This window comes from Fusarium flagelliforme (assembly GCF_020744385.1).
Source record: "Fusarium flagelliforme strain FIESC 12 MPI-CAGE-AA-0113 chromosome Unknown B0J16scaffold_6, whole genome shotgun sequence".
Taxonomy (NCBI): Eukaryota; Fungi; Ascomycota; class Sordariomycetes; order Hypocreales; family Nectriaceae; genus Fusarium; species Fusarium flagelliforme.
The window spans coordinates 149,617-174,934 of NW_025763508.1; the positions used below are offsets into that span (position 1 = coordinate 149,617).

The following is a 25,318-nucleotide window of genomic DNA, read 5'->3' on the forward strand; positions in this document are numbered from 1 at the left end:
CTCTCCGTCCGGCTAGAACGATTAACTTGAGAGAAAAACTGGTGAAAAGAGGTTCGGACTTTCTGGATGTTTGTGACACTCGGCGTCGTGGCATCCCAATGCACTACTCCGGGCTTGAGGTAGAGACTCAAGTGGAGATAAACAACCAGGTGGTCATCGACTTTGAAGAAGTTATTGCAACCAACGACGTGGGTGGGAATAGGAGAACAAAGGGATTGACACTGGAAAGGTTCATTGTCGAGAATTTTTCTCACATGCTGAACAACAAAAAAAAAAGGAGACTGTTCGTTACAGACATGGCGGCGAGTTGGAAGTTAGCGCTCAAGCATATTGATGACGACGAGAATGACGGCTCTGCCGACGGCTCGGACACTAGCTCCTATGGGTCGGACATAGCTTTCGATAAGAAGTGCATTCCTGAATGCTGCGTAATCGAGAATGTGCACGATGATGTTTATGTTGAGCACAACCGCAGCAAGGACTTTATCAATCCCAGTTTCACGAGCAGCCTGTATCAGGAGAGAGAATTCAATCACTGGCAATCCCCCCACGGTCACTGATTGAAGCGACTAAAGGTGACAACTATACTACCGATGATGAGAGGCTTATTATAACTTATCGGGTGTTTGGGTTTATCTTGCGCAGCAGGAAGTGGGGGACGTTTTGTCTTGTCCCAATTGAGTGCCCGTGTCTGACCAGAAACTCTGCTATGTAAGACTTATTTTTTACTGACATAGCTTCGCTGTAGCAAAGCTTTATCTAATGTACCTGGGACCCATGAGAGGCCAGAACACTTTCGACATGCCGGTCCTGCCCTCCGGTTATAGGGAGATGTTAGAAAGCCTTGTTACCCAGCATTTCTTAGATGAGGTGTCGTCTTATGATGAGATCGATGAGGTAGACATTGTTCGTGGGAAAGGTATGGGTTATTAGGTCCCAGAATACGGATAAGTTTAGATTAAGTACGTAACACTTATTAGTGAACAGGACACATAGCCGCGGCTACCGAAGTTATGGGGAGGCCATAAGAAAGATAGGACTGGGCATGTATGGGACAGAAAGGGGCGCCCAAAATGGGAAGGGCGAAGGAGTCTTCCAAGTCTGTGTGATCATCGACTACGAAATAAACCACGCATTATATCTAAAACCCTTGCCGACGGTAGTATCGGGTGTGGATCGTAAATTTCCATACATGGGAAGAGTTGCGGCCGTCCCCACTCGTCATATCATAATGGCTCTGCTAGTCGCCAGGCGGTACACCATGTTATGCAGTTGGTTGAGAACTTACATGGATCAACCAACAGATCCCCAAGCGGACAAATGGGGAGATAAATACGACATGCGCTCGGACATGCGGATTCGGCTTACTACCTGTACACAGCCCCCGAGACGCATATTCCAGTGCTGAGGAGCCCGGGCTGGCCTGGGAGAGTTTAGCATGGGGTTGGCATCCATATACATAAGACACTCGACACTTCATCCTTCCCCCATTAACTCAAGGATTCTCAGTTCACTCCCCCGTCACCGAACTATTATGTCTTGGGACCGGTATGAGCTCGGCCAGAAGAACATTTTCTATGATGAAAAGCTTCATCTGTTCAATGCTAAGTTCTTGCCGTCGCACGTCGAAAGAGTGCGGCAGTTCACCCTAGACTTTTCCTGCGCACTTGGTGGAGCCACAGATCCTAGCCGTCTCAGCAACCATAACCTCCAGGCCTTGACAAACGGTCTCAATTCAGAACCAGCATTAAAAGCAGCGCAGAAGGCCCAACGAGAAGCGGTGAATATAATCAACGGCGGCTACAACGAGCACAAATGGGCAAAGTTCTTCGAAATACATTTCTTTACAGTTTTGTCTGACTCCCTTTCAGTGTCGAAAGAGGATTCTCGGCGGTATACTCAGTGCTTGCCCCCATGAAAGGCGTAGCTGACAGTAGCCATCCAGTATTTCACGTAACAAATACTTTTACGACGGTATAAAGAGGTAAGAAAAGACGCTACATGCTGTCAGTTAATTATAGTTAAATTGGTTCTAGAGAAACGGACGAGATGTGGACTTTGTTCGATGGTGCGAATGGTCTCGGTTCATTTGAGAGTATGAAGCGCCCAAAGCCTGATCATGCATTCTTCCTGCCCATCTACCATTCCGCGAACAAAGCCGGCATTCCAACAATATCTGATCCCGAAGCTCGTCAATGGAACCAGGTTCAGGGACCATTAGGATCAGAGCCATTCTCGTGGTCAACTCTGAAGAAGCTAAACGAGTTCGGCCTTCAGCCAACCCCACGTCGAATATTTGATCAGCAACCCCTCGAGGCTGATCTTAAGTGCTACCCTTGGTTTGTAGTTGAGCACAAGAAGGAAAATGAATCTGTAAGGAATGTGTCTTGTCAGGCGGCCAACGCTGCGGCGTGCGCCGTAAGTTTAGTACAGCACTCAGCTCAATACGCTGTGAAGCTGCTGGAAGAGGCACATGTGCCACCCATTCCGGCCATGACAACCGTCGGATCACGGGTTACCATCTGGCTTACGCATTACGCGAAGGACTTCGATGCACCGTGCTCCAGGAGGAGCACCAACGAAGTAACGACCAAAAGACGTAAGGAGGGCCATGTAAGTTGCTTTGCGTAACCCGCCCGTTCAAGCTATATCCCCCTGCTAACATGACTGGTGAGATAATGCATGCAGTTTGGAACGGCGATATGACTAAACTCACCGACACTTTTAGACTCCAAATGATTCTTGACAACTTGCATACTTGGGCTATGAGGGAGTTCAAGCCCTTGATATCCACCTACATCGACCAATGGAAATATGTGCATTGTCACCCTTCCCTTGATTTCAAGAACAGTCACGACATGTTAGTACGATCCAAGAATAACCGCGACAAGACGATTGAGGAACGTCGTGCTATCCTCCCCATTGTCCAAGACCTTCTTGAGGATCATACGACCATGGAGCTGGACGGGCTGTCCCATCAGAAAGTAACACCTTTACTACTGGGTCTCTTCATGCATCGGATCTGTTCTTCAGAACGAGAGTTTATTGCCAAAGAAGTCGACCGAGCTGTTGAAGATAAATTGAAGGTTCTCAATGTCAATAGGCCGCACAAGACCAGGGAGTCTTCTTTCACTCCGAGTCAAAACGCCGCTTCAAGCTTGGCGACCGGTTTATTGAACAATGAACGACCAGCATCAACTCCCAGATCAAGTCCCGCTACTCCGATCCTTTCAGTCGATGATGATGATCCGAATGATCCTGACTGGGGGGACTCGCAACACCCGTCATCCGCTAATAATCAAGTCAGCGATGCGTCGGCAGAAGCTTCAGACGGTGAAGTTTCGGTTGCACAATCTTCTGATTATGAGTTCTCTAAACAGTCGTCGGTGGTGTGGTGTGCTCCTGAGGATGTTGAAACCCCATGTGCTACACCATGCCAAAGTTCAATACCCGAGCGACCCAAGACACATGGCCGCAGGGGCTCGCCATATTCTCCTGGTGCAACTTCTGGTTCAGCCGAAAACACTCCAAGACCGGATAGCCTCTTCGGTCACTTGACCTCTAACAATGTACCTAAGAGCCCTGCATCGCCGCTGAGGTCTCAACGTCAACGAATCCTGAAGCCTAGGACACCTTCTGGTTCACCTGTCTTTGCTGGTCGATCACCTCCTAGACAGGCCAATTGGTACCCAGGCCGACTATTTGGTCAACCACAACCTTCAAACTCTCCAATTCCTCGCCAATCCCGGCACGCATCGGAACAGGAGTCTCTGATTCAGCCGGAAAGTGGAGAGAATAATTCTTATATTGACTTGACTAAAGACAGCCAAGATGAAAGTGATACGCCTCAGCTAGCTAGATATTAGGTCAGATTAGGAGTTTCCAATTCAATGTCATACACCCGCTGTTCAGTCTAACTGTCCCAATTTTTGACTGTCTGTGGAGAACTGGCCTGATGGTATGGTATTCAAGAGTGAGATAGGTAGAAAGACAGCCAAGTAATATTGAAAATACAGATAAATAAGCATTACATACTACTAGCATGGAACATTACTAGCAGGGAACTGTAATAGAGTTCCTGTTTATACCTTGCTTTACAGGAGTATAATTTCGAAAATAGACTTCTTTCCGCAATTACCAATCATAACCTCGTGATCTTGTCTTATTAAGGACTGTGCTAGCCTGGAGTGTCGATAACCTATAGTCATGTGCAGACAACTGAGACAATGCAATTCCGTGTTGTACTCCGTACCGCGTTTTTAAAGCCTAAGGCCGTTGATTTACTCCATTATGGTTCTGTCGCTGTGGTGAGGGATCTTCATCCAACTCCCTATCCTCATCCTCCCTTGTATTCAGATTCCTGATCACAAACCGCTTGACAAGCCTCGTCAACTTGCCCATTTCTAAGTCGTCTGTCTTACTGACGACGCCAACTGGCCACGAGCTGTGAATAGGCTGCAACATACCATGCTTGGACGTTTCACTACCTTCCTCCATTCTCGATACCCTTTTCATCAGTCTAGCTTCTTTAGCACGCATCTGTCCCTGAATTATCCGGTAGACAGTCTCTGCTACATGGAAGTTGCGGCCTTGGTCATGAAGGCCTTTTGTTACAAGGGACAACATGCCCTCGAGCGACTTCTAGGTCGGCTTCCGGTATCTCATTGCCAACGAGACGTAGACATGCGAATCCAACAAGAGCTAGGGGTTGTGTTAAAAAGACATCGGTAGTTTGGAATGAGTGTTGGGATAGTATATATTTGGTAGCCTCGGACACGAAGGTTTGTGGAGGTAATTCCTGGCCTGTGGCAGCAGTAAATGGCTCGTATATAGTGATCAAGAGGTTAAAGTAGTAGAAACTAATAAAAGAGAATGATTAGAAACAACTTTTTACTTTGAGTTGGGCTTTTTAGTACGAGGTGGCTTACTGTAATTGAAAATGGGTTGGGTGGAAGATGTACCTCGGCTTCAGGCATTGAGGCAAGCCCTGGTACCAATCCTTCATCCGAATATGAAAGTTGTTGGCTTGCTCCAACGTCAGGGCTGCGTCTTCTGCAAAGGCTGCTTGACAAACTCCGTTGACGATGACAAAAAAGCGGCACCTAGCTATGAAATAGTCACCAAAGAGGATGGGCCACAGTGACTCTGAAAGCGGATATCGAACTCTGATCTCACCGTACCACTGTGGGTTTACTGAAGGAGGCGGTGGAGTTTTGAGTGGTTGTGTGTTAAGAGGTGAATACATAAAATGATATGCGAGAGTGCTTTTAATCGTTAACATCGAGTCTCTGGCGGTGGGTGAAGGGTCTTACGTCTCGAACATGAATAACATCGAAGCTGTAAATTCTCTTCCATCTCTTGTCCTCTTGTCTAACGTCTCGTCATGCTCAAATAAGCCAAGCTAGTGAGCTACCACGAAAGATTGGATGCTGTAAGCTCTCCCAATTTTGTCTAACCCGGAAACGGCGTAGATATTGGTGAGGATAGTACCGGCGTGAATAGTGGTAACCCGTGCTACCTCAACCTCTAGCTCCCAAAGTCTCCTCGTTTCGGCGAGAAATCTGTAGGATAGACTCGAAGGGTTCCAGTACTCGCCTCAATTCTTCATCTCCGAATAGCAAACTTAAGTTATGTGAGGAGAGTAATTGGAAAATAGGGAATGTGACACGTACACATGCATACGCAAGGACCGCATCAACCAATAAGGAGGAGCAGAAGTCAGCTTTTTGAGCGATCAAATCCTCCAAGAATAAATCCTTTTGGAACAGACAGTGATAACTATATTCGGACCGGAAGAAGAATCCTAGAAGCTGTCGCATCAAGGCATCATCACTGAAGATGCCCGTCCAAAGTGATGGTTTCGCGGCTGAAAGTCTTGGCTCAACGACTTCTGCAGCATGTATTGGCTTGAGATAAGGACTCTGGTCATTGAAGACTGTAGCAGTTAGGGTGCTTTCGAGTAGCTTAGGTAAGTAAGTTACATGTGATTAGGGTGAGAAAAGCCTGGGCTATAGCTAAGCTGATAGCTAGAGAAGCGGCGATGTTCTTTCGTTGATATTCACATGGCAAAACAAAATACAATTGTGCTGCGTTGCTACTAAGCATATCAAAGACCTATTTTCTATCGTTTCCAGGCAACTCATAAACGAATGAAGTCTGATTATCCATCTCAACAGGCCGGCCATCACCACTCATCTCTGCAGGAGTCGTGGCATCGCCTGTCTTGTACGTATCCTTCTCGTACATAGGCGCTGGAACCGTAACAGGTGTACCGCCAGCTTCAGCAACAGCGACATCTTCCTTCTGAGGGGGCGTCTGGTTATTGCGTCTTTTCTTCATAAAGAACCAAATCAGTGCGCCGAGTGCAATAACACCAGCAGCGACTCCGACGCCTACTCCAGCCTTGGCACCGGTGGTCAAACCAGTGTCTTCGGGAACCGGCTCAGATTCCTCACTTGGCTTATCTGACTTGGTCTCATTCTTAGGAACAGTTTGCGGCAGCGCAATAGCCTTTTCCCATTCATGCTTATCGTTCTTATACGCCTGAACAATAGTATCGTTGGACCGGTAATAAATCCACGTCATTCCCTTGCCCTGATTATACGCCACTGCGAGACCGGCACTGGGGTCGTCAGCGAGAGGCCAGATTTCCTCCGATCGATTCGGTGCCATTTGCCAGTCGTCGCTGGTCCAGGTCGCGATCGCTTCGCGGAGTACTTTATCGTCGCCCAGGTAGAAAATACTTCGGCTGCGTGATTGATCGGTAGCCATGCCTATGGATTCGAGGGAGGCGTTCCATCCTGTGAGGGAGAATTTGGGGGTTTCGGAGCTCATACGGATCTTGGCCGAGGCGGTGTTGTTTGTGTAATTTCCTGCTAGTTGTTGTGGGAAAGAAACTAACACGTGTCAGTAATTATCAATAAACCAGGATGAGCAATGCATACGAAGTGTCCAATTCCCAGTTTTCTGTAGACGACTCGTCTCGACGCTCTCCTCCCCCTTCGGGAACGCAACGGTCATATTCTTCTTATCGTAAAAGGCGGTTCCAATTGCAGTCCCATCTGCGGTATCCTGCGACACGGTTCCCCCATCGATCCAATTAGTGTCATCAGTATACGACAGCATCTTGATCTGCCTGTCCTCGTTGTGGTAAAAGACGCGGTACCCGCCATCTTCACCGGCACCAAGAAGGTCGACAGCAATACCCGACTGGCTGTGAACAGAGTCGATTTCTGCGGTCAAGGAAATGGTGTATTCGCCGACGCGGTTGAGTTTTCCTGTTTTCATGTCGCATTCGTAGTAGCCGTTTACTATGACGCTGTCTTCTGACTGCCAAAAGATAGACGCCTGTGTTGTTAGTCAGACATGACATCGATTCATCCGAGGGCTACTGCGTACAATGATCTTTGTGTTATCCCACCAGCCGACTCCCGCAAGCGCAGTGCCATTCCGTGGCGTGTTATCCGTCTCGAGGACATTCGGTTTATCGAGAGGGAAAATCGGCGTATCTTCGCTGTTGCAGTTGCTGTAGTAGATCTGTCCTGTTGCCGGATCTTGGATGCCAACTTGGGTGGTCCGGTCGGTCGCGTAGGCGTACAGAGCGGAACTGTAACAGGGCTGAATCCACGCTACAAGAAATAGTAGCCATGACAGCACCGGCTTCTGTTGATGTGGAGCCATGATGGCGGAGTATCAAGTTGGTGAAGGATTTGCGGGAACTCTCGTGTAGACAGAGAGGTCTGGGGAAGGAAAGGATTTAATACAGAATCCTTCAACTGATTAACTCCGCTCGGTCATCTCTTCAGCCCGTGGTAACATCGTTTTTCTGAAGGATCTTGTTCCCTGACTAGTGTCGAAGTTCAGTCTATGCCCAGCAGGGATCCGCCCTGCTCGCCTTTGAAGCACAGCCCTAAATTGCCCAACCAGACGGGTCCGGATATTTCCGTCTCACGCTGTAATTTTAACAGGTTCTGTTTCTTTAACGTTGTGTTCATTCTCATTACTCATTGAACATCGTTAAGATAAATACTTATCTCTCTTCCGAATGCCTTCTACCGAAGTCCGCTCAATAACCGTCCCATGGCTTGCTGACACTTTGTAGACAAGCTTTTGGTAAGGCAGACCGTCGAAAGACCCATGCCGATCTTGCTACCCACTAATGCATGTAAGATGGATCCATCGGTCCCAATTGGATGCGATTCGCTGCAGACATAAATGAAGGAGCCCTACTGTCTTACAGCTGGACAAGATTATCGTTTCGCCCCCAATCAATCGCACGATTCTTGTTAATTGGAGGAACAAGAAGAGTAGCCGCCGGTCGGCAAGTTTTCGCCGTGTTGCCTACCAATGATATTACCAGAGTGCATGTCACCATGTGTTTGGTGCCTGGTCAATAATCTGTGGCCAAGCATCTTATCTGTCATCGATCAGCATTGAGTGGCGGAAAAGCTGATCGCCAAGTCGAGTCTCAACGGTCATCGGCACCCACGTGCAGGGAGAGGCTTGCGGCAGGTAAGGGACGACCCGATTACTGTTTGAGCCACAGTCTCGACCAATCTAAATCAAATGCTGACCTCGCCGCTGATGGGTCATTAATTGGTCATCAGACTACTCCACCGAAGGAAATTACTTGGTGCAAGTCCGTCGGAGTCCGTTCCATTCATCCCGTCTCACGAAAATCCAAAAAGGTCTTAGCGGCAACCGTTGGCAGCCCACGTGTTTCCAGAAATGCGGAAGGATGATGAACTCTACAGTAGCTACTGCAGATGTTTGTAAAAACATCAAAAAGAAGGTATAACAGCGGGATTTAACCGCCAATGTTGGACGAACAGGGAATCGAACCCTGGACCACTCCCATGCTAAGGGAGTATTATACCACTAAACCATTCGCCCAGTGAATTGTTGAAGATCTCACTAGAATTTTCGTCCTATGTCGGTAAACGCTGTGGATTGGTGATGGTGTGGTGGGGTTTTACGGGGTGTGGACTTTTACCGACGTCGCCAAGAAGAATTCTTATCGGCAAGATGAAATCGATGCACTTTTTCCTGACAGCTCGGGACCGAGCATATAACGGCAGTATCCGCTAGCGTCTAGTCCCCTGCTGTTTCACCCAGGGTTTAAGAAGGTGAAACAGTACGGAGTAAAGGATCTTCGGCAGCAATGCGTACAATAAACTACAAGTTACTGACTGCAACTAAGTTCAGACGGAAGGGGGACAAAAGAAGAAGAAACGAAAAAACAGACATTGAGGCTGTAAAAGAGAAAGACAGGAAGTTAGAAAACTGATAGCATTGAGACCACAACGGGGTTCGAGCCTGCGATCTCCGCTCGCTTGTCGGTCACGTGTTGAGACCTGGTCTAGGGTGGCATCCTTGGGAAATGGACATATGAGAGAATCTCTAAAGTCAGCTCTTGCAACTAATTCACTGGTCCTTCTTACTCTATCTAGATATAACTGGGATGTATCAGAAAGGTTTTCAGTATTTCGTTTTGTACTAGAGCTTACTGTGACTCTTACAATCATCATTCTAGCTATATCAGCGAAACAAGTATTGCATGGATACAAAAAACACTCACAACTTAATGTGTGGTAACCCGATCGTGGTTCCATTCAACCTCAGGTTTGTGATATCCCCCACTCTCTAAGCCTTTGTGGATTACAGCGCAGGTAGAATCCTTCAAGTTTGGTCGGTTAGTTATTTCCCCGCATTGAAGTTGTAATATGCAAAACCGCTCCGTCCTTCATGTCAGCCGCCACACATATTACTGAAGGTTACAATTGGCCATGGCCGGACAAGAACTGTTGTATTGATGCACTAGCAAGATTCCACGGTTGCGTTTGGCGTGTTCGAGGCTGTTCTGTTCTCTCCGTGGCTGTGATAGCTGAAACCTGAACTCGTCAGTCAGCAACCCCAAGCCGATGGATACCATGAACTTGAGGCATACATACATACGTGATGGAACACAGCTTGTCGTATAGCTGACCGGTTGCTCTCCGCATGAAGTTATTGAATCCCTTGGTCATGTAATTGGTTTTCACATGAATGAGGCTTGAGAACTGCGGAAGACGATGGATGATCAGCCAGCCACAAATACGAGCTTACGATTCATAGGAAAGGAGCAAGTCGTGTTGGTAGTAATCAAAAATCAATTTCTTCGAGGCGACTTGACAACTATAAAATGCCTCTTTCCTCCCAAACCCTCCGACCAACTTTCTTCCATCTAATCCACACTTCAAGATCAAGCCTCTCAACTGTGCACTCAAAAAACCACCATTTTTAGCAACTCATCTCCCATCTCCCATCACCATCAAGCTCAAGTCCTCCATCCAAAATGTCGGACTCTCCCAAATGGGCCAAGTCCCAAGGACCAATCACCGACCTCCACTGGCGCGGTGACAGCCAAGTCCCCAGAACAGGCCTGTCCGCTGGACCCTCAGCCGTCCTCTTCCAAGACAATATCTACTGCTTCCACCAAGGTAGTGGAAACAGCGGTGAGCTGTGGTTCAACGTCTATGAAGACTTCCAGTGGCGTGGCGATCAGAAGGTTGCCAATGTCGGTATGTCCGCTGGCCCCTCCGCTGTCATCTTTAACGACAAGGTCTATGTGTTCCATCAAGGTGGGGGGAATAATGGTGAATTGTGGTTCAATGTGTATGATGGTAATGGTTGGTGGGGTGATGCTAGGGTGCCCAACACGGGCATGTCGGCTGCTCCATCTGCTGTGATCTTCCATGGCAAGATCTATGTGTTCCATCAGGGAGGAGGTAACAACGGGGAACTGTGGTACAACGTGTATGATGGAGGGCGCTGGTGGGGCGATTCCAAGGTCCCCAACGTGGGTATGTCCGATTCTCCTACAGCTACCTACATCCCCTACAACGACACCATCCAGGTCCTCCATCAAGGAGGCGGGAACAATGGTGAGCTTTGGGGAAACGTTTTCAACGGCTCGCGTTGGTTTGGTGATGAGAAGGTCCAGAATGTGGGGACCTCCACAAGCCCCTCTGCAGTGGCTTTTGACAACAAGCTGTTCTGTTTCCACCAGGGAGGCGGGTTGAACGGTGAGCTTTGGGTAGATCAATTCAATGGGGAGTATTGGGAGGGTGACAACCGCGTTTCAAACACGGGTATGTCTGCGGATCCGTCCGCCGTGGTTTATCGTGGCAAGATCTATTTGTTTCATCAGGGTCATGGAAACAATGGCCAGCTTTGGTTTAATGTCCTTGAATAATGTTAGATTGCTTATTTAGTAGCTATTGCCATGTTAGTCGAAGCTGTTTCTGGTGGATTGACTAACTATCTATAACAGCCCTCGGGTACGTTTGTGTGATCAAAAGTGTCGTTTTATTGAGTACGCATTGCCTGGCATCTTATCACCAGATGTGTCATTGGCAGACCCCGAGTAGCAGCCCTCGGGTACGTCTTAGATCTTAGCATTAAAACAAACACAAAACTCAATAAAACTGTAGTTAATTTAGTTTACTTTTTACGTTACTAACTGAAGGTTCCTAAACCAATGATAGGGAAATGGAGATGGTGAGACTTTGGTAATACTTAAGTAGAATGCAATCGGTCTAGGTAAACGTCAAGCTAAGGTTCAAAACCGTAGAACGCAAGTTAGTTACATCACGTGCATCCGGCCCCATCTGCCAAGTATCCACTATCCTATACTGAATAGGTAAGAGATAATTTACCCGATATGGTTAAGACCATCGAAAACCCCTGCACAGGCCGGCAATTTATACTAGTCCTACTTGGGTAATACTCTTTTTACCCTATTCAGCAGTCTCTTTTTCATGCTTAGATACACCGCATTTGCTGCACAGGCCAACGGTATACACTATTCTTACTCAAGTAATACTCTTTTTACCGTATTCAGCAGTCTCTTGATCTCAGGCTCAGATCCCCGCATTTGCAACTGCAGCACACATAGGCGTTTTTGAACTATAATTATCATCCTCTCCATATCATCAAACAGTATCCCTTGAACCCTTCTTTAGTTTTGATAGACTCAGCAATGGTGTCATTACAACTTGCGCCCTCCAGTGACTTCTGCCAGAACTGCTCTAAACTTATCTCCACGATCCTTAAAGGAGGCGGACTTTTCGAGCCAAGCTCTCTGGTCGAAGACACGCGAAGGGTGGTGCTTGTGGCCAATTGAATCATACTGCAGGATTTGCAAAATGACATCCTCCTGTAAGGACGGGATTACTAGGCGGTGGAACCCGTCAACGGCGGCGGAGTGGTATCCATCTGGGACAGTCAGAGTCGAACCCAAGCAGGGACCTCAGCAAGTAGACTTGTGATTGCTGGTTTCCACTCACTTTGGCAAATGGCCCAGAATTTGATTTAGCGATCTGTTCTACAGGTGATCAAGTACTTGTCCCTGGGGATGATATAAATCGATACGATAGTGATAGCGATTCCATTACTGGGGACCCATTCTATCCTCTTTCCAGTATTCCACCACTGGAGAGCCAATACGGCAAGGCACTTTTAACCAGATACGATCATGGTTAGAGATATGCAGGGATCATCACGAACCATGCCAGAAGATTGCTGAAAGGAAAGAGACGATCTTTCCAACTCGTTTCGTTGACATTAGTCACCTGGCGGAAGCCCATGTGGCGGAAGCCCATGTGGCGTTAGCAGATACTAATGGAAAACGAGGAAATTACTGCGCCCTTAGCTATTGCTGGGGGGAGAATCCAAAAAATCACATCAAAATGACGACAAAAACCCTTCCCAAACACCAAATTGGTCTAAAACTTGATGATCTTCCACTGGTGTTTAAGGATGCCATACAAGTTACCAACGAGATCGGGCTACGTTACTTTGGGTGGATTCGCTTTGTATAGTTCAGGGTGACGAAGAAGACTGGGAGACCGAGGCTGGACGTATGGCTGAGGTCTACCGGAATGCAGATCTTGTCATCGCTGCCGCAGCAGCGTCTGATTCCAGCGAAGGATGCTTTGTCGAGAGAACAATAAGCCCTTTCCCCGCACTGGAAATTCCCATCCGCGAGGTCATAAATAACACCGAGTCCGCAAAATGTATCTGAATACAGGAAGCGATTCCAGAGAATGGGTCATCCAACTGGCCCTTACAAGCGCGTCGATGGACTTTGCAAGAGACATACCTCGCCTGCCGATTACTCCATTTCTTGCCTTGTGGTATGCCATGGCAGTGCCATGGTCAACAGGGTTATGAAAGAACGAAAGCCCCCTTTGTTCCAAAGTCTCTAAGCTGGTTAAGGCTGCTAAACAACGTCTCAGAGCGGAAACTCACGAAAAAAAGAGGATCGACTACGCCATTCAGGGTATAGTAAATACCTTATGAGAAATCCCTGGGCCAGATATTAGCTACCATGAAGGAGTCTTTACTTTTCAAGTTCCTGATCAGATACTTTGGTCAATCCTCATATACGGCAAACAAAGCCGTGCTAATGTTGAAGTATGGGAAGACGTTCCAAGTTGGTCTTGGGCCCACAAAGCCGGCTCGAAATGTTTCTGGTTTGACGATCACAGCTTTGAGTATTCGATGAAAGAAGATCATTCAAAGATTGACTTGACGATTGAGGAGGGCGACATCTTGCGATTAATAGGATATTCGACAATCGTTCAAATCGGCGAGGAAGTTAGCAACAGTCAAGATCTAAATGACTACGAGAACGCTGTGTTAGGTACAACAAGCAGTTGGAGGATGAGGAGACGATACAATACGTATCAACTGAACCAGAAAGCGGAAAGGCTGGTTGGATTTGCTGCTCCTGATACCGATACAGTATCCCAGGGCAATATGACTATCCTGTTTGTGGCCGAGCGTACATGGGCCGCAGTTCAAGAAGAAAGAGATAGCTGGTAAGAAGATGCCAGCGAACCCAATCAGGGACATCCTTGAAAAGTATACTTTAGGCCTTCATCACCCAGGGATGTCAACCATCCTGGCCTTCCGAATCCGCCAAGTCAGAAGGTATATGTCTCGAACATTATAAGTGGTACTTGCTGATTTCTTTTCAGGTCTACATCGGTTTACTTCTAACCCCTTCAATAACCCATCAAGGAAAATTTGAACGGGTGGGAATGTGTATCATGTTTCGTGATCCACAAGAAATTGCGCAGCAGTCGGTAATCGAAATTATCTAAGTGGAGCTGAACCAAGGAAACTTTCAGCCCCCAACAGGCACAGCCCCCAATGCTATCTCCTGCACGGAACTTGGTCTAAATGAGATCACAGCTGAATCCTTCTGAGCCGCCTGCCTTGAATTCTAGCTCGCACTGCCTACATACGGTTAGCCTTCCTGATTCAGGTACAGATGAGCTCTGTGTTGACTAGTCAGTGCACTCATTTATCTAGACCGCCAGGTTAGAGTATTCAGCTACCAGGGTCCCTGATAGAGAGTTCAATCATATTCTAGCACCAAGATTGAATTTTATTCCGTAGGCTGTACTATCGCATTCAATGTACTGACTACCTTTATGAGATGGATATGCTTTTCCGCATCCTAGAATCAATATCGTCATACGAAGGATCCGAGCTGCAACGCTCGGATGCCGGCAACACGATCCTTCTATACCGCCAAGGCCAGAATCCTTCAGGATCTCAACTCCACTTAAACAAGCGAAAACGACGCCAATTGGTCAAATAGCTTCTGCTAATCCTCAATTGCCGGTGATCACTTCTTGAAAATAGAATAGACGGTGAGATTGGCAGATTTTCTCTACTTCGCCTTGCTTTACAAAATGGATCCTTATTCTTGGCCGACGTCCTCGGTGAGTCCGAAAGGCCTCTAAAATAATTTGAGAAAAAGTATATAAAGGCTGTTGTTTCCTTCTTCAACCTGAGTTTCTCATCAACTACTCACACAACTACAATACAAAAGCATCATTTCTATCCCAATCTTCACTTTCAAGCAACCGCAGTCATGTACTTCAGCAAGAACGCCATCTTCGCCCTCGCTGCCAGCGTTGGACTGGTCTCAGCTGCCCTCCCCAAAGCCAACGAGTACCAAAGCCACGATTGGTAAGTCCTTCATCACATCCGCATCTTGGAAAGCCTTCACACTAACAACTACAGCTCCGGAGGTCTCAACTACGGCCACCACGCCTTCGACCTTCACATGGTCACCATGGACGACTCCAGCCACTCAGTCTACCAGGCCGGTACTGGTTGGTACCTCTTCGACGGCAAGACAAGCAACGGTGGACGATGTGAGGGTGAAATTCTGGGAACGGTCATTGCTGAGACATCCGCATGCTTGGATCTGGACAACACTTTCCCTGGAAAGCGTATTCGATGTCTTTGCAACCCTCTCATTGGAGCCAACACAAACGGCATCAACTCTTGCCAGTATGCTTGAGAGAAGATTGGGTATGGGTGATGGTGGACCTGCTCTCGTATAGGAATTTTTAAGCTAGCCAAACTGCCGTGTTGCACTCCAAATTTTGAATGGACAAATAATGAGACCTATCATACAATATTGGCTACGTATATCTTCAGAGGTGATTGACAATAATAGGTCTCAATGATTCTTTCAAAGCCCCTATAGACAGGACCTTTATTTCCAAGGATTCTTCAGCCATGTCAAGTCATCTTCGGCAGGTTTTATCCCTTCTATTGTAGCCGAAGCGCCATAGCATCAACCTCACGCCATGCCCCCAGTAGATTCTTGCCCACTATCTACTCTACCATCTCATCGTCATTACCCTGGTTCAACATCTTAGCTACCAACCCCGGAAGCTTGGAAGCATCCTCGAGACGTTTCAGAGTCGCCGGCACACTATTAAACCAATGTACTCATATTCAATCAGGTCTCCAATGTACCTGATGTATCTCACAACCTGTAGCAAAGTTAAATTAAGTCTGTAATGCTCCAGAAGTTTACCTTTAATTAATACATTATCTGGCCATTGACAACTAACAAAGTTAGGGGAGAATGTAACTATAACTATCCTGTCTTGTTTACGCAAAAGAAGTGGGATATCGTCTCTTTTATTTAAATAGTATATGTTTAGTTAATATTAAGATATAATACCTTTTTCTATTCCAGTAGTTATCAAATGTAACTTAAACTAGCTTAACAGTAAAGTCATTTTTAACACAAGTGCTAACACGTCCGACTACTGCAAACGGCGCCCTACTGTGCACAGCATCATAGTAACGGACGGGAACGGTCCACTCTTTGCCACCCGACGAGATAAGCACCTTGTCCGTCTTCCATGCTCCCGGTGCTCCCACGATAACGATCTTGTCGATGTACACGTTTTCCATAGACTGAAGCCATGCGCCAGCGTTGATTGATGCAACGTCACGACCATCCATGTCAGATGAGGTAAATGTGTTATCGTCCTTGTTGAAGACAAACTTGCGATGGATGTACTGATCGTTTTGGTATTCAAAGGAATCACCGTCGTCAACATACAAATCTCCCTCTGCGGTGGTGCTCTTCCCGACAGCCACAATTAGAGTGTAATCATCGAACTGCATAAGCTTACTAGACCGTCGCGGAATATCGCGTCGCGGAAAGACATGGCCACCGCGCATTAGAAGTGCCATCTTATCCAGGGGTGTGTCAACGGTAAGTCGCTTGCCTCTGTAGCTAGGTTGTATCTGGTACGTGAAGTAGTTGTAGTATACTTCGTCATCAGCAATGTAGATCTCCACCGAGACTGCGCCGCTCTCAACAGTTGGCTTGTGAAGTAAACCAGTAGTACCGAGGAACAGCTGGTCGTCAAGGTCGAAAGACCCTTCTTCTGACGGATGGGTGTAGAACATGGGCTTCACAATCGGACTTCCATCCTTGCTGGCATGGTAGAAGGCGGTATACCATGATGGTAACAGGGCATAACGAAGACGCAGCGCAGCAGTGACAATGGAGCGGTACGGCTCATCCATAAGATAAGGTTCGCGGCGGCGAGTGTCAATATGAGCGTGGCCACGAAAGAAGGGATAGAAAGCGCCAGCTTGATACCAACGAACGTATAACTCTGGATCAGGATTCCCGAAATAGCCACCAACATCAGGACCAGTAAATGGAAAGCCAGATATGCCCATACTAAGGATCATAGGAAGCGAAACAGCAAGGTGACCCCAAGAGGCTTGGTTGTCGCCGGACCATGTCGCGCCGTAACGCTGGGACCCTGAAAAGAAGGAACGGGTAAGCACAAATGGCCTGCGCATCTCACCTTCCTTTCGGCTCATCATTGCGTGATAGGTCGCATTGTGAAAAGTCATGCCATTGAGATTATGTAGGTCGCGATGTTCCCACCCACCAAAATGCAGGTTATCCTTTGGCATAGTGATTTCTGGACCGTTGAAGACAGACGGTTCATTCATATCATTCCAGACAAATGTGTTTTCCATAGTGCCCTTGAAGACGCTATAGTTAAAGAGACCATTCCACCACTTAATAGAGGCAGGGTTGAAGCAATCGATCCAGTGCGATGCGCCTGGCCAGCAGTGACCTTCGAAGATGTCATCGTATTTGTTACGGACAGCTAAGTCGTTCGACTTGAGCTCTGACACGATGTTGTAGCCATTTGTGTTCTTGAAGTGGGGATCGATAATAACAATAAGCTTGCGGCCGAATGAATCGAGCAATTTGCCCATGCTGATTGGATCTTTAAACATGTTTGGTTCCCATGTAAACCATTTCTTGTCAACCGGGTACTCAATATCCAACCAGATGGCATCATAAGGAATCTTGTACCTATCCATACCGTGGCCTACATCCTTGACATCATCGTCAGAGACGTAGTTCCACCGGCACTGGTGGTAAGCAACTGAGAACTCCTGAGGCAGCGCCGTGGTACCTGTCAGGGCAGCATAGTCCTTGAGCACATCCTTGGGGGTTGGTCCGAGGAAAAGGAAGACGTCGATCAGGCCAGCCTCTGATATCCAGTGCGTGTTGGTGTTCTTGTTCGTCTTTGTAATGTCAACCCAAGTCTCGGCTGCGTTCAACCAAAAGACGCCGACGTGAGAATCCTTCCGATGGGCCTGCATAAAGGGAATGGAACCGTACAAAGTCATGGGACTATCCAACTCATACTCAAAGACATCCGTGTTGTATAGTCGGTAAGGCTCTGAGTACTGGGTACCTCGTGTCTCTTTCAGCGCCATCGGACCCGCGTGCTCGGGGATACCATACACATGCTCATACCCTGGGAAAGTAATGTCGAGTGCAACACTCTCAGGTCCCCGTGGTTTAGAGTCAGTGTTGCCTCCAAATGTCTCCTCCCACCAAGTCGACTCGTCCTCGCCCCCAATAGGCTTTTGTTCTGCGACGTCGAGATCTTGTTCGACCTTAGGGCGCCAATGTTCCATATTAAGCATACCCTGGTCATTCAGCCTGATTTGAGAGATACCATCCCGCTTCAATTCAACCAAGAAGGGCGAAAGGCTAATGGCTGCCTCCAAGTTGGACGATGGGCCATACTGGACAACAATCTGGTTGTCATTCTGATTGGTAATCTTTGCATCCTTATCTAAGGCCAGACTATCCACGATTACGAGCCTTTCTGCTTCGTTATAGCGTTCCATTCTCGCTTTACTATCATGCTGAAGCTTGATCTGTTTGTTCTTTCGTGTCTGCTCATCGATCGTTACGCGTGCGGTCCCGGACTCGAGAAACGAAATGGTGATTGGGAGATTTATCGGTTCACTCTGTTCGTTTATGGTCTTGAGGATAATAGCGGAGAACTTGCCGTCTTTGAAAGACATGCTGTCTGGCTTGATGTTGTATGGTGCGACCCAGTTCGATCCCAGAGCGGACACTCTGTCGGCGTAGAGTCGGTTTCGGTTGCAGAAGCCAGATTGATGGCATTTCTTGAAGTCATTCTGCCTGACACAGACTATTTGTACGGGTTAGCATGAAGCTCCATCCAATTTAACACCGGCTCGCACGTTCATACCTGCCTGTGGTATCAAGAACGCGATTAGCAACACAGAGCTGAGAATAATCACCTGCCCCCAGGCAAGTGACCTGCCTGACTGCATTGTCAATTGCCTTCTTAAACCGACTGGAAATAGCGGCGTGAGATAGTAATTCCAGGAACGGTGTTATATCGAGATTTCGTCGCTTGAGTCAGCTGTTGATGTGTGCTATGATCTTGCTTTCGGAAAGTGATTTTTACTTCAACTCTCCCTGGGGTGGCGAAGACAATCTAACTCTCGGAAATACAGATTGAATACTCGTATAGTACGCGGAGTTACTTAGTACAGTCTAGTCACAACTCAGCCTCTTTTTGATTTGTTAGACCCCTCAGTAGATAACTTGATCTGATTGGTCGTTGTGTGTCCGATTCCGACTTTAAATGAACGTGAGTGAAAATTAATCCTATTAGGCGGTAAACAAGTCCGACTCCGACTCCGACTCCGACTGTGATTACAAGGACACATGATCGAAATACTTGGTACGTACCGCATGGCGATTGGCTACGTACTTGTGATAACGTAAGAAGAAAAGGAATCCCGTCCTCTATAGCACAGGTTACTCACATAACACTAACAGAAAACATCAGGACCAGGAGATATAGCAAGTCAACTCAGGAACTAGCTATCAAATAACAAACGTCTAACGACATCGGACAGTCGGTGGCTATTGATCTTCGACAATGTTCAGCATGTCTCTATCCTTCTTCAGTACTGGCCAGGGAGCTCGAAAGAACATATCATCATCGCCTCACAAAAGCTGTCCTTCGATGAATTTAGCACTAATAATATTCGCATTAGGTCATTATCAATCGAAGAAGGGACAACTTTGATTCTTCGTCAGGTGCCCAAACCTTATGTATAGGCAGGGCAAAAAGAAAAGGTCATGTGTGGGCAAAGGAGTCATAATGCCCCGTGCAAAGTGTAAATATCACCGAAGACCTTATCTGATCGATCGACTCTTCGTCAGATTCATCTGAACTGGGATGGAGCTTTTTGCTCTTTCCAGGCCGACACTACAGGAATCGGAGCAGAAACCTCGTTCGCTAGAATCGCACCTGCATAAAGGTATGTTGGATAATAGATTATTCCTTGCTAGCGGCACTGCATTCGACAGAAAGTCGGGATGGTTTCTCCTGGCTTTTGAGCATGACGAAAGCTATTTAAAAGAAGGCCTCGAGCGAATAGTTAAAGCTTTGAAGCTCATCGGCACTCAATTAGTAATCTAGTGGACATAATAAGACCACCAGAATACTACTACTTTGTTCTCAAGGCCATATCGGCGTATGCAATATCTTCTGTTCCTTGTAAGAAGTCCGATAAAGCACGCACTTCGGATAAGTTCCAGTCCGTAACTAGATAAACAATGTCATTGTATGGTTTTGAGGACAATGTGGAAGTGAAGCAGCCTCAGTCATCAAAGTGAAATAGCTTTCCTGTACATGCGAGTCCATATACCAAATATTGGTAAGTAATTAATCTCGTTGCTACAATGAGACTTTACTCAAGGGATACGCAGGGTTCCGCTCATGACCTCGACCGCATTTCCACCAAGATGAACCGTCTTGATCTTGCGCTCTCCATCGGCATCTTTCTCAACTACAACATCCACTAGAATCAAACTCTCCCGTCCCATCTCAACACCCTGAGTAAGTCTAAATTGGATGGAATCAACAGAAAGTTTGTGCAGTGCCAGATAGCAAGCCAATGCACACGCAGCACTTCCCGTAGCGGGATCTTCCATGGTACGTTTTATAAGTCTCGTACGGACATTTTGGACAAATTGCTTTCCATCAGAAGCTTTTTCACTGCCGAGAAGCACAAAGTAGTATCTCCTTGAATCAAAGTCATGCTTCCAACCTTCATCTTGCAGGTCTCCAGATATGTACGCCATGGCTCCCATCTTTACAGCGCCCAACATATCCAGAGATGGAAGCTCAATTAGCGCAAACGTCATTCCGTTGACAATGCTGAACAGCCGCGCGCCATCTTCAGCTGCAGCCACTTGAGCGATCTGGTCATCCGAGCCAGCTTCATACTCAGGCTGAGTAAGGCGATGGGCGTGAAGTCGCACTTCATGTGGAATAGCAGCAAGGGCAGAACCATTCTCATCAAATTCAAGATCAATTCTCCCTGCTTTGGCGATCATAGCTTTGACACCCTGAGAATGAAGGAAGATTGCGGTGCCGATTGTCGGGTGGCCAGCAAATGGGAGTTCCGCTTTCGGAGTGAATATGTCAATTTGTCTCTCACTTGACTCTGACTGATTCTCAACATCATGGACAAAGACGGTTTCTGAAAGGTTGAATTCGCGGGCGATGCGTTGTTTTTGGGCTTGAGTGAGAGGAGGACTCTGGCTTGGGGGTGGGATTGTTACCACAGCAAGTGGATTACCCTTGTAGGTAGTTTTGCTAAAGACATCGAGAGTAGTGAATTTGAGGCTCATTTTGACTCTCTTTCCTGTTAAAAAATGATGTATGGAGGAGAACATGTTTAATCAGAGTTATGCTTTTCAATTGAGTCATACTAATCACGCTGACTAATTCACTTATCATCCATCGCCGTACTTCGGTGCAAAGGACAAAAAGACAAGGTTAAGAAATAGGTTACCTGTATATATTTTCTTTAAGCTAGCTAAACTACTATATTAAACTTTAAACTTTAGATAGAAAAATAATAATACTTACTATATAAGTCTAGCTATATATATCTTTGAAGGTAATTGCTAATTATAAGTCTTACTAATTTTATTAAAGTCCCTATAGATAGATATAATCTTTATTTCTAAGGATCCTTTAGCTTTATTAAGTTATCTTTAATATACTTTATTTTCTTTAATTATAGCTAGCTTACTATAGTATTAACTTAATACTATAGTTTTAATAAACTTTTACTTATTATTTATTTTATTACTTTATTTTTAATTTTTTAATTTAATATTTTACTATTAACCTTAAAGACTTAGAAATATCTTTAAATTATTTTAAAGTTATTTATATACTATCAAAGTTACTTTTAATATTAATATACTTATATTTAATTAGGTTTTTAATATACTTAATATAATAAATAATCTATAGTAAAGTCTAATTAGGTTCTTAATACTCTAAAAGTTTACCTTTAATTGGTTTATTATTAAGCTATTAATAACTAATAGAGTTAGGTAAGAAGATAACTATAACTATGCTCTCTTGTTTATGCAAAAGACGTATAACATTGTATGGTACATTCCTTGGATTAGGGTAAAGTGTAAAGGCACTGCTGTAACTGAAGATGGGGGGAGCTAAGCTTCCAGACCATGGGCGTTGTTTATCCCCCGCCCGAAGTCCTAGTGCATCTCTCATCGTGTCAGCAGAGGTATAGCGCACTTTTCGTTTATATTCTTGAGTAGGGCCTTTTTGTAATCCTAAACCGGCAGACGTGATATTAGATTCACGATATTAAGATACATCTCTTGCATGAGATTCGCCTACTTCAACATTAATAAAGGCCGCCATCGACAGGGAACCCGGAACCTCACCGTATCTTCCTCGATAAAAACTCCAATCTCATCGGCATGGTCCATCCGATCGTTGACGCCCAAGTGCCAGTAGACTCCCCGCTTTTCAGGGCTACGAAAGTCAAAATCTGGTAGGGAGTTAATACTTCTGACACATCCCTGCGGCCCGGGCATAGATTCGGTGTTAACTATCCCATCATTCTGGTACCAGTCCCCCAGATCGGGTCCTAGGAGATCCTTTTGCGCCCTCGTGAGTTCCTGGCCTCCCATTGCATAGACAGTTAGCAGAAGTATCGGTATAACGTCCTTTCGCGGAATGTACTTTCCCGGATTTGGGAGCACGAGCTGATAACCACGTTCCTGGAGAATCCTAGATATCACTGCTTCAGTGACCCACTGGCCGAAAGAGCGAAAATCGGTTTCGGTCGTGATGAATTCCCATCCAAGGTAAGTGCATGCGTTAATTATTTTCTCCATTAGCCATCCGGCGATTGGAATGTTGCCTATCACTCTCTCCACGTAACTCCGTATGTGGATGGGAAACGAGTTAATTGCGGCCTGACCCCACGCAGGCCAAGCTCTGGGGAAAGGATCTGTTGCATGAAAGGATAGGCTGAAGTAATAGATATGTTCGGAGGTCTCGATTATGTGCAGAGAGGGATTATGGACGCCTTCGATGCTGTTGTCATAAAGACTATTGTTGTCGGAATTCAGCCATTTCCACACCGGGCCGTTGTCTTTTTCCATACGGATGAGCATATCCTGGAATGTTTCCCCCGAATTTCTGCGGATTCCCCAGTGGTCAAGCTGAAGATCATAAGCTCTCTTCTCTGGAGGATAGAACGATGCTGTCGCGAAGAGCCTTGCGACCAGGCCTACTGCCTGTTTCCTCGATCGCTGCCTTTTGTCAGTCTGAGAAGCCTTAACCGTCTCGGAATCGAGGGCTTAAGTACATACGGAAAGAAAACTTTCGATGGTATCTATGATAGTCGTCCCTCTATGAGGGGTCCCAAGGGTTGTGACGGAGATAGTCCAATTGTCTCTCCCCACCTCACCAAAGTAGGTGGGATGCAGATTCCCGGCGCCTAGGGCCATCAGACTGATGAGGTAGCGTACCGTGTTTCCACCTTGAGAGTGGCAAATAAAATGAACTTTATGACTCCTGTCCCACTTCCAGTGGTGAAAGTTTGATGACTTAGAAAAAAGGATTGCTCGCCTTCTGTGCTCGGTGCTGGTTCGTTCTGGGGCGCGAGCTGGATCTGCATCAAAATAAGTTCCATAGTCAATATCTACATCATACACCTCATCAATGGAGTTTGCCGTTGAGTTGATAGTGCTGAATCTGATAACAATGAGCCAAGGGTGTTAACGGAGGTGGTGATAAGTACATACTTTCCAAAAGTGAGCTGCCTGTATAGCTCACAAGCGCGTTCCCAGTTGGAAGAGATAGGAGAAACTGGGGCAACAATGACTGTATATCCCCTGTCGGCCAGGAGTTCAGGGATATTAATTACACCGCCGAAATAGTTAATAGCACCGAATAGCGGTGCGCCCCAACCAGTGAATCCAGGCACTTGGTCGCATTGTTAGTTGTGTTTGAGAATACTTGGAATACCTACCTAAGACAATAGGAACTGACTTGTCACGATCGGTTGCAATTCTCTCTACCTCTAGAGTGAAGTTCCGCAAATTAACAAGCCCATCGGAATCATTGAGAATCCGGGTCGATTTTGGGTCGGGTGGTTTTGCGTTCGATGTCTGGGCTTCTGCGGTCGCCTGTTTCGTCTGCTCAAGTTTGCGTTCGAGTTCATCAACCCGCTCAAGCGGCCGACCTTTATCAATGATATCAAGTGTGCTATTCCGAGACAACTCTGCCTTCAAGGAGCGCGAAATGTCGAGGTAGGTTGAAGCGAGATGGGCAAAGTGAGGCTGTGACTCCGCTGTCTTCAACAGATGTCCACAAATGGTGTTGTACATAACCAACATAGAAAGCACAAACGATTCGTCAAACTCCTTTGCCTCTTTCGTGTCCTCCACGACTTTCAGTGGGCCCGTCTCAATGAATGTTTTTGCGGCCTCCTCGGGTGTAACTGTAGGAAGAAGGATGCTTTGAATTCTCTGTGCTTCCCAATGGTAGCCCTTCTTCATCAAGTGCGTATACCAGGCACAGAACCCGGACCACTTAGGTGCCCCCTCAGTTGTCAATGGTGGATTCGTATACCGAACACTCTCTTGCTCTGTGATCAGATGGAATTCAAGAGCTGCCATAACAATGCCCAGATATACTTCAACTAGACGGATTAGAATGGCGCTAGGATCTTGGCTAGTATCTCGGGGCCAATTGGTCTCCAGATAACGCCGATAATCCTCCAAAGCAGCCAGTAGCGAATCCTTTTGCTCCATTTTACGGCGCGCCTTGGCCAGGGTTTTCATGGACGCGAGAAGTTGCGATGTGCCGTTTCGATTGGTCTCATCATGTACGGCAAGGTTCTTTCCCGGTTCTTCCTGCGTCTTGGTATCAAGTATGCTCACGACATCTTGGTACCGACCCGCCTGCAGGAGCATATCTAAATGCTCTACCAAGACAGGAAACATGGTCTGATGACTGAAGAGGCAATTTTTAAACCATTCGGATGCCTCCTCAAATAGTTCAAGGCGAGCTAGTCGTATGAACTCCTGAAGCTCCGCTTCGACATCCTCGACAATGTCCATATCTTCCAGCTTAGAATTGAATAAATCAACTTCCTGAGGAGATTTACTCCCTTTAATAAAGGGAGGTTCTGTGCCGCGCGAAAGTTCCATTATATGACCGCTATCAAAAGAGTGAACAGTCCGAGTGAACAGTTGAAAGAGGTCGGCAGCTATCGTGCTTTGCAGAAGTATCAAACA

The 25,318-nt window shown here is 46.5% G+C and overlaps 10 protein-coding genes and 1 non-coding gene across 11 annotated transcripts; 4 read left to right on the plus strand and 7 right to left on the minus strand.

Moving 5' to 3' along the window:
* Positions 1-98: 98 nt before the first annotated feature.
* Positions 99-560, plus strand: B0J16DRAFT_386838 (uncharacterized protein; the record flags this gene model as incomplete). The annotated part of the gene is made up of 1 exon (XM_046131600.1): positions 99-560. One exon carries the CDS (start codon positions 99-101, stop codon positions 558-560), a length of 462 nt encoding a protein of 153 aa, XP_045979593.1.
* Positions 561-1,508: 948 nt separating this feature from the next.
* Positions 1,509-3,999, plus strand: B0J16DRAFT_346188 (uncharacterized protein). The gene is made up of 4 exons (XM_046128403.1): positions 1,509-1,893; positions 1,946-1,984; positions 2,037-2,613; positions 2,676-3,999. Exons 1-4 carry the CDS (start codon positions 1,535-1,537, stop codon positions 3,864-3,866), a joined length of 2,166 nt encoding a protein of 721 aa, XP_045979594.1. The 5' UTR covers positions 1,509-1,534; the 3' UTR covers positions 3,867-3,999.
* A 1,544-nt stretch (positions 4,000-5,543) lies between these two features.
* B0J16DRAFT_346190 (uncharacterized protein) lies at positions 5,544-5,883 on the minus strand. The gene is made up of 2 exons (XM_046128404.1): positions 5,673-5,883; positions 5,544-5,622 (listed from the first exon to the last, which is right to left on the minus strand). Exons 1-2 carry the CDS (start codon positions 5,817-5,819, stop codon positions 5,605-5,607), a joined length of 165 nt encoding a protein of 54 aa, XP_045979595.1. The 5' UTR covers positions 5,820-5,883; the 3' UTR covers positions 5,544-5,604.
* Positions 5,884-6,035: 152 nt separating this feature from the next.
* Positions 6,036-7,724, minus strand: B0J16DRAFT_374140 (uncharacterized protein). The gene is made up of 3 exons (XM_046130582.1): positions 7,399-7,724; positions 6,945-7,347; positions 6,036-6,896 (listed from the first exon to the last, which is right to left on the minus strand). The coding sequence occupies exons 1-3, from the start codon at positions 7,678-7,680 to the stop codon at positions 6,115-6,117; spliced, it is 1,467 nt and encodes a 488-aa protein (XP_045979596.1). The 5' UTR covers positions 7,681-7,724; the 3' UTR covers positions 6,036-6,114.
* Positions 7,725-8,820: 1,096 nt separating this feature from the next.
* B0J16DRAFT_t269 lies at positions 8,821-8,892 on the minus strand. Its single transcript has one exon. It is a non-coding gene; the product is annotated as a tRNA-Ala (tRNA).
* Positions 8,893-10,333: 1,441 nt separating this feature from the next.
* B0J16DRAFT_374141 (uncharacterized protein) lies at positions 10,334-11,329 on the plus strand (the record flags this gene model as incomplete). The annotated part of the gene is made up of 1 exon (XM_046130583.1): positions 10,334-11,329. The coding sequence occupies one exon, from the start codon at positions 10,334-10,336 to the stop codon at positions 11,231-11,233; it is 900 nt and encodes a 299-aa protein (XP_045979597.1). The 3' UTR covers positions 11,234-11,329.
* A 2,314-nt stretch (positions 11,330-13,643) lies between these two features.
* Positions 13,644-14,018, minus strand: B0J16DRAFT_346196 (uncharacterized protein). Its single transcript, XM_046128405.1, has one exon. It carries the CDS (start codon positions 13,894-13,896, stop codon positions 13,681-13,683), a length of 216 nt encoding a protein of 71 aa, XP_045979598.1. The 5' UTR covers positions 13,897-14,018; the 3' UTR covers positions 13,644-13,680.
* Positions 14,019-14,926: 908 nt separating this feature from the next.
* On the plus strand, positions 14,927-15,361 carry B0J16DRAFT_322509 (uncharacterized protein; the record flags this gene model as incomplete). The annotated part of the gene is made up of 2 exons (XM_046125711.1): positions 14,927-15,024; positions 15,079-15,361. 2 exons carry the CDS (start codon positions 14,927-14,929, stop codon positions 15,359-15,361), a joined length of 381 nt encoding a protein of 126 aa, XP_045979599.1.
* A 627-nt stretch (positions 15,362-15,988) lies between these two features.
* On the minus strand, positions 15,989-19,144 carry B0J16DRAFT_290392 (neutral alpha-glucosidase AB). The gene is made up of 2 exons (XM_046124252.1): positions 18,912-19,144; positions 15,989-18,851 (listed from the first exon to the last, which is right to left on the minus strand). The coding sequence occupies exons 1-2, from the start codon at positions 18,994-18,996 to the stop codon at positions 16,069-16,071; spliced, it is 2,868 nt and encodes a 955-aa protein (XP_045979600.1). The 5' UTR covers positions 18,997-19,144; the 3' UTR covers positions 15,989-16,068.
* Positions 19,145-20,193: 1,049 nt separating this feature from the next.
* B0J16DRAFT_346201 (uncharacterized protein) lies at positions 20,194-21,408 on the minus strand. The gene has a single exon (XM_046128406.1). It carries the CDS (start codon positions 21,374-21,376, stop codon positions 20,435-20,437), a length of 942 nt encoding a protein of 313 aa, XP_045979601.1. The 5' UTR covers positions 21,377-21,408; the 3' UTR covers positions 20,194-20,434.
* A 991-nt stretch (positions 21,409-22,399) lies between these two features.
* Positions 22,400-25,141, minus strand: B0J16DRAFT_322512 (uncharacterized protein; the record flags this gene model as incomplete). Its single annotated transcript, XM_046125712.1, has 4 exons — positions 22,400-23,326; positions 23,387-23,771; positions 23,822-24,002; positions 24,049-25,141. 4 exons carry the CDS (start codon positions 25,139-25,141, stop codon positions 22,400-22,402), a joined length of 2,586 nt encoding a protein of 861 aa, XP_045979602.1.
* Between the last annotated feature and the right edge of the window lie 177 nt (positions 25,142-25,318).

Bases quoted from the DNA above. Each gene is read 5' to 3' on its own strand.
- B0J16DRAFT_346188 (XM_046128403.1), top strand. From the start codon at position 1,535: ATGTCTTGGGACCGGTATGAGCTCGGCCAGAAGAACATTTTCTATGAT. The intron at 1,985-2,036 runs GTAAGAAAAGAC...AATTGGTTCTAG, and splicing joins TTTTACGACGGTATAAAGAG to AGAAACGGACGAGATGTGGA. The intron at 2,614-2,675 runs GTAAGTTGCTTT...ATGACTGGTGAG, and splicing joins AAAGACGTAAGGAGGGCCAT to ATAATGCATGCAGTTTGGAA.
- B0J16DRAFT_346190 (XM_046128404.1), bottom strand. From the start codon at position 5,819: ATGCGACAGCTTCTAGGATTCTTCTTCCGGTCCGAATATAGTTATCAC.
- B0J16DRAFT_374140 (XM_046130582.1), bottom strand. From the start codon at position 7,680: ATGGCTCCACATCAACAGAAGCCGGTGCTGTCATGGCTACTATTTCTT. The intron at 7,348-7,398 runs GTACGCAGTAGC...CTAACAACACAG, and splicing joins GGGATAACACAAAGATCATT to GCGTCTATCTTTTGGCAGTC. The intron at 6,897-6,944 runs GTATGCATTGCT...GACACGTGTTAG, and splicing joins AACTGGGAATTGGACACTTC to TTTCTTTCCCACAACAACTA.
- B0J16DRAFT_346196 (XM_046128405.1), bottom strand. From the start codon at position 13,896: ATGTCCCTGATTGGGTTCGCTGGCATCTTCTTACCAGCTATCTCTTTC.
- B0J16DRAFT_290392 (XM_046124252.1), bottom strand. From the start codon at position 18,996: ATGCAGTCAGGCAGGTCACTTGCCTGGGGGCAGGTGATTATTCTCAGC. The intron at 18,852-18,911 runs GTATGAACGTGC...CCGTACAAATAG, and splicing joins GTTCTTGATACCACAGGCAG to TCTGTGTCAGGCAGAATGAC.
- B0J16DRAFT_346201 (XM_046128406.1), bottom strand. From the start codon at position 21,376: ATGAGCCTCAAATTCACTACTCTCGATGTCTTTAGCAAAACTACCTAC.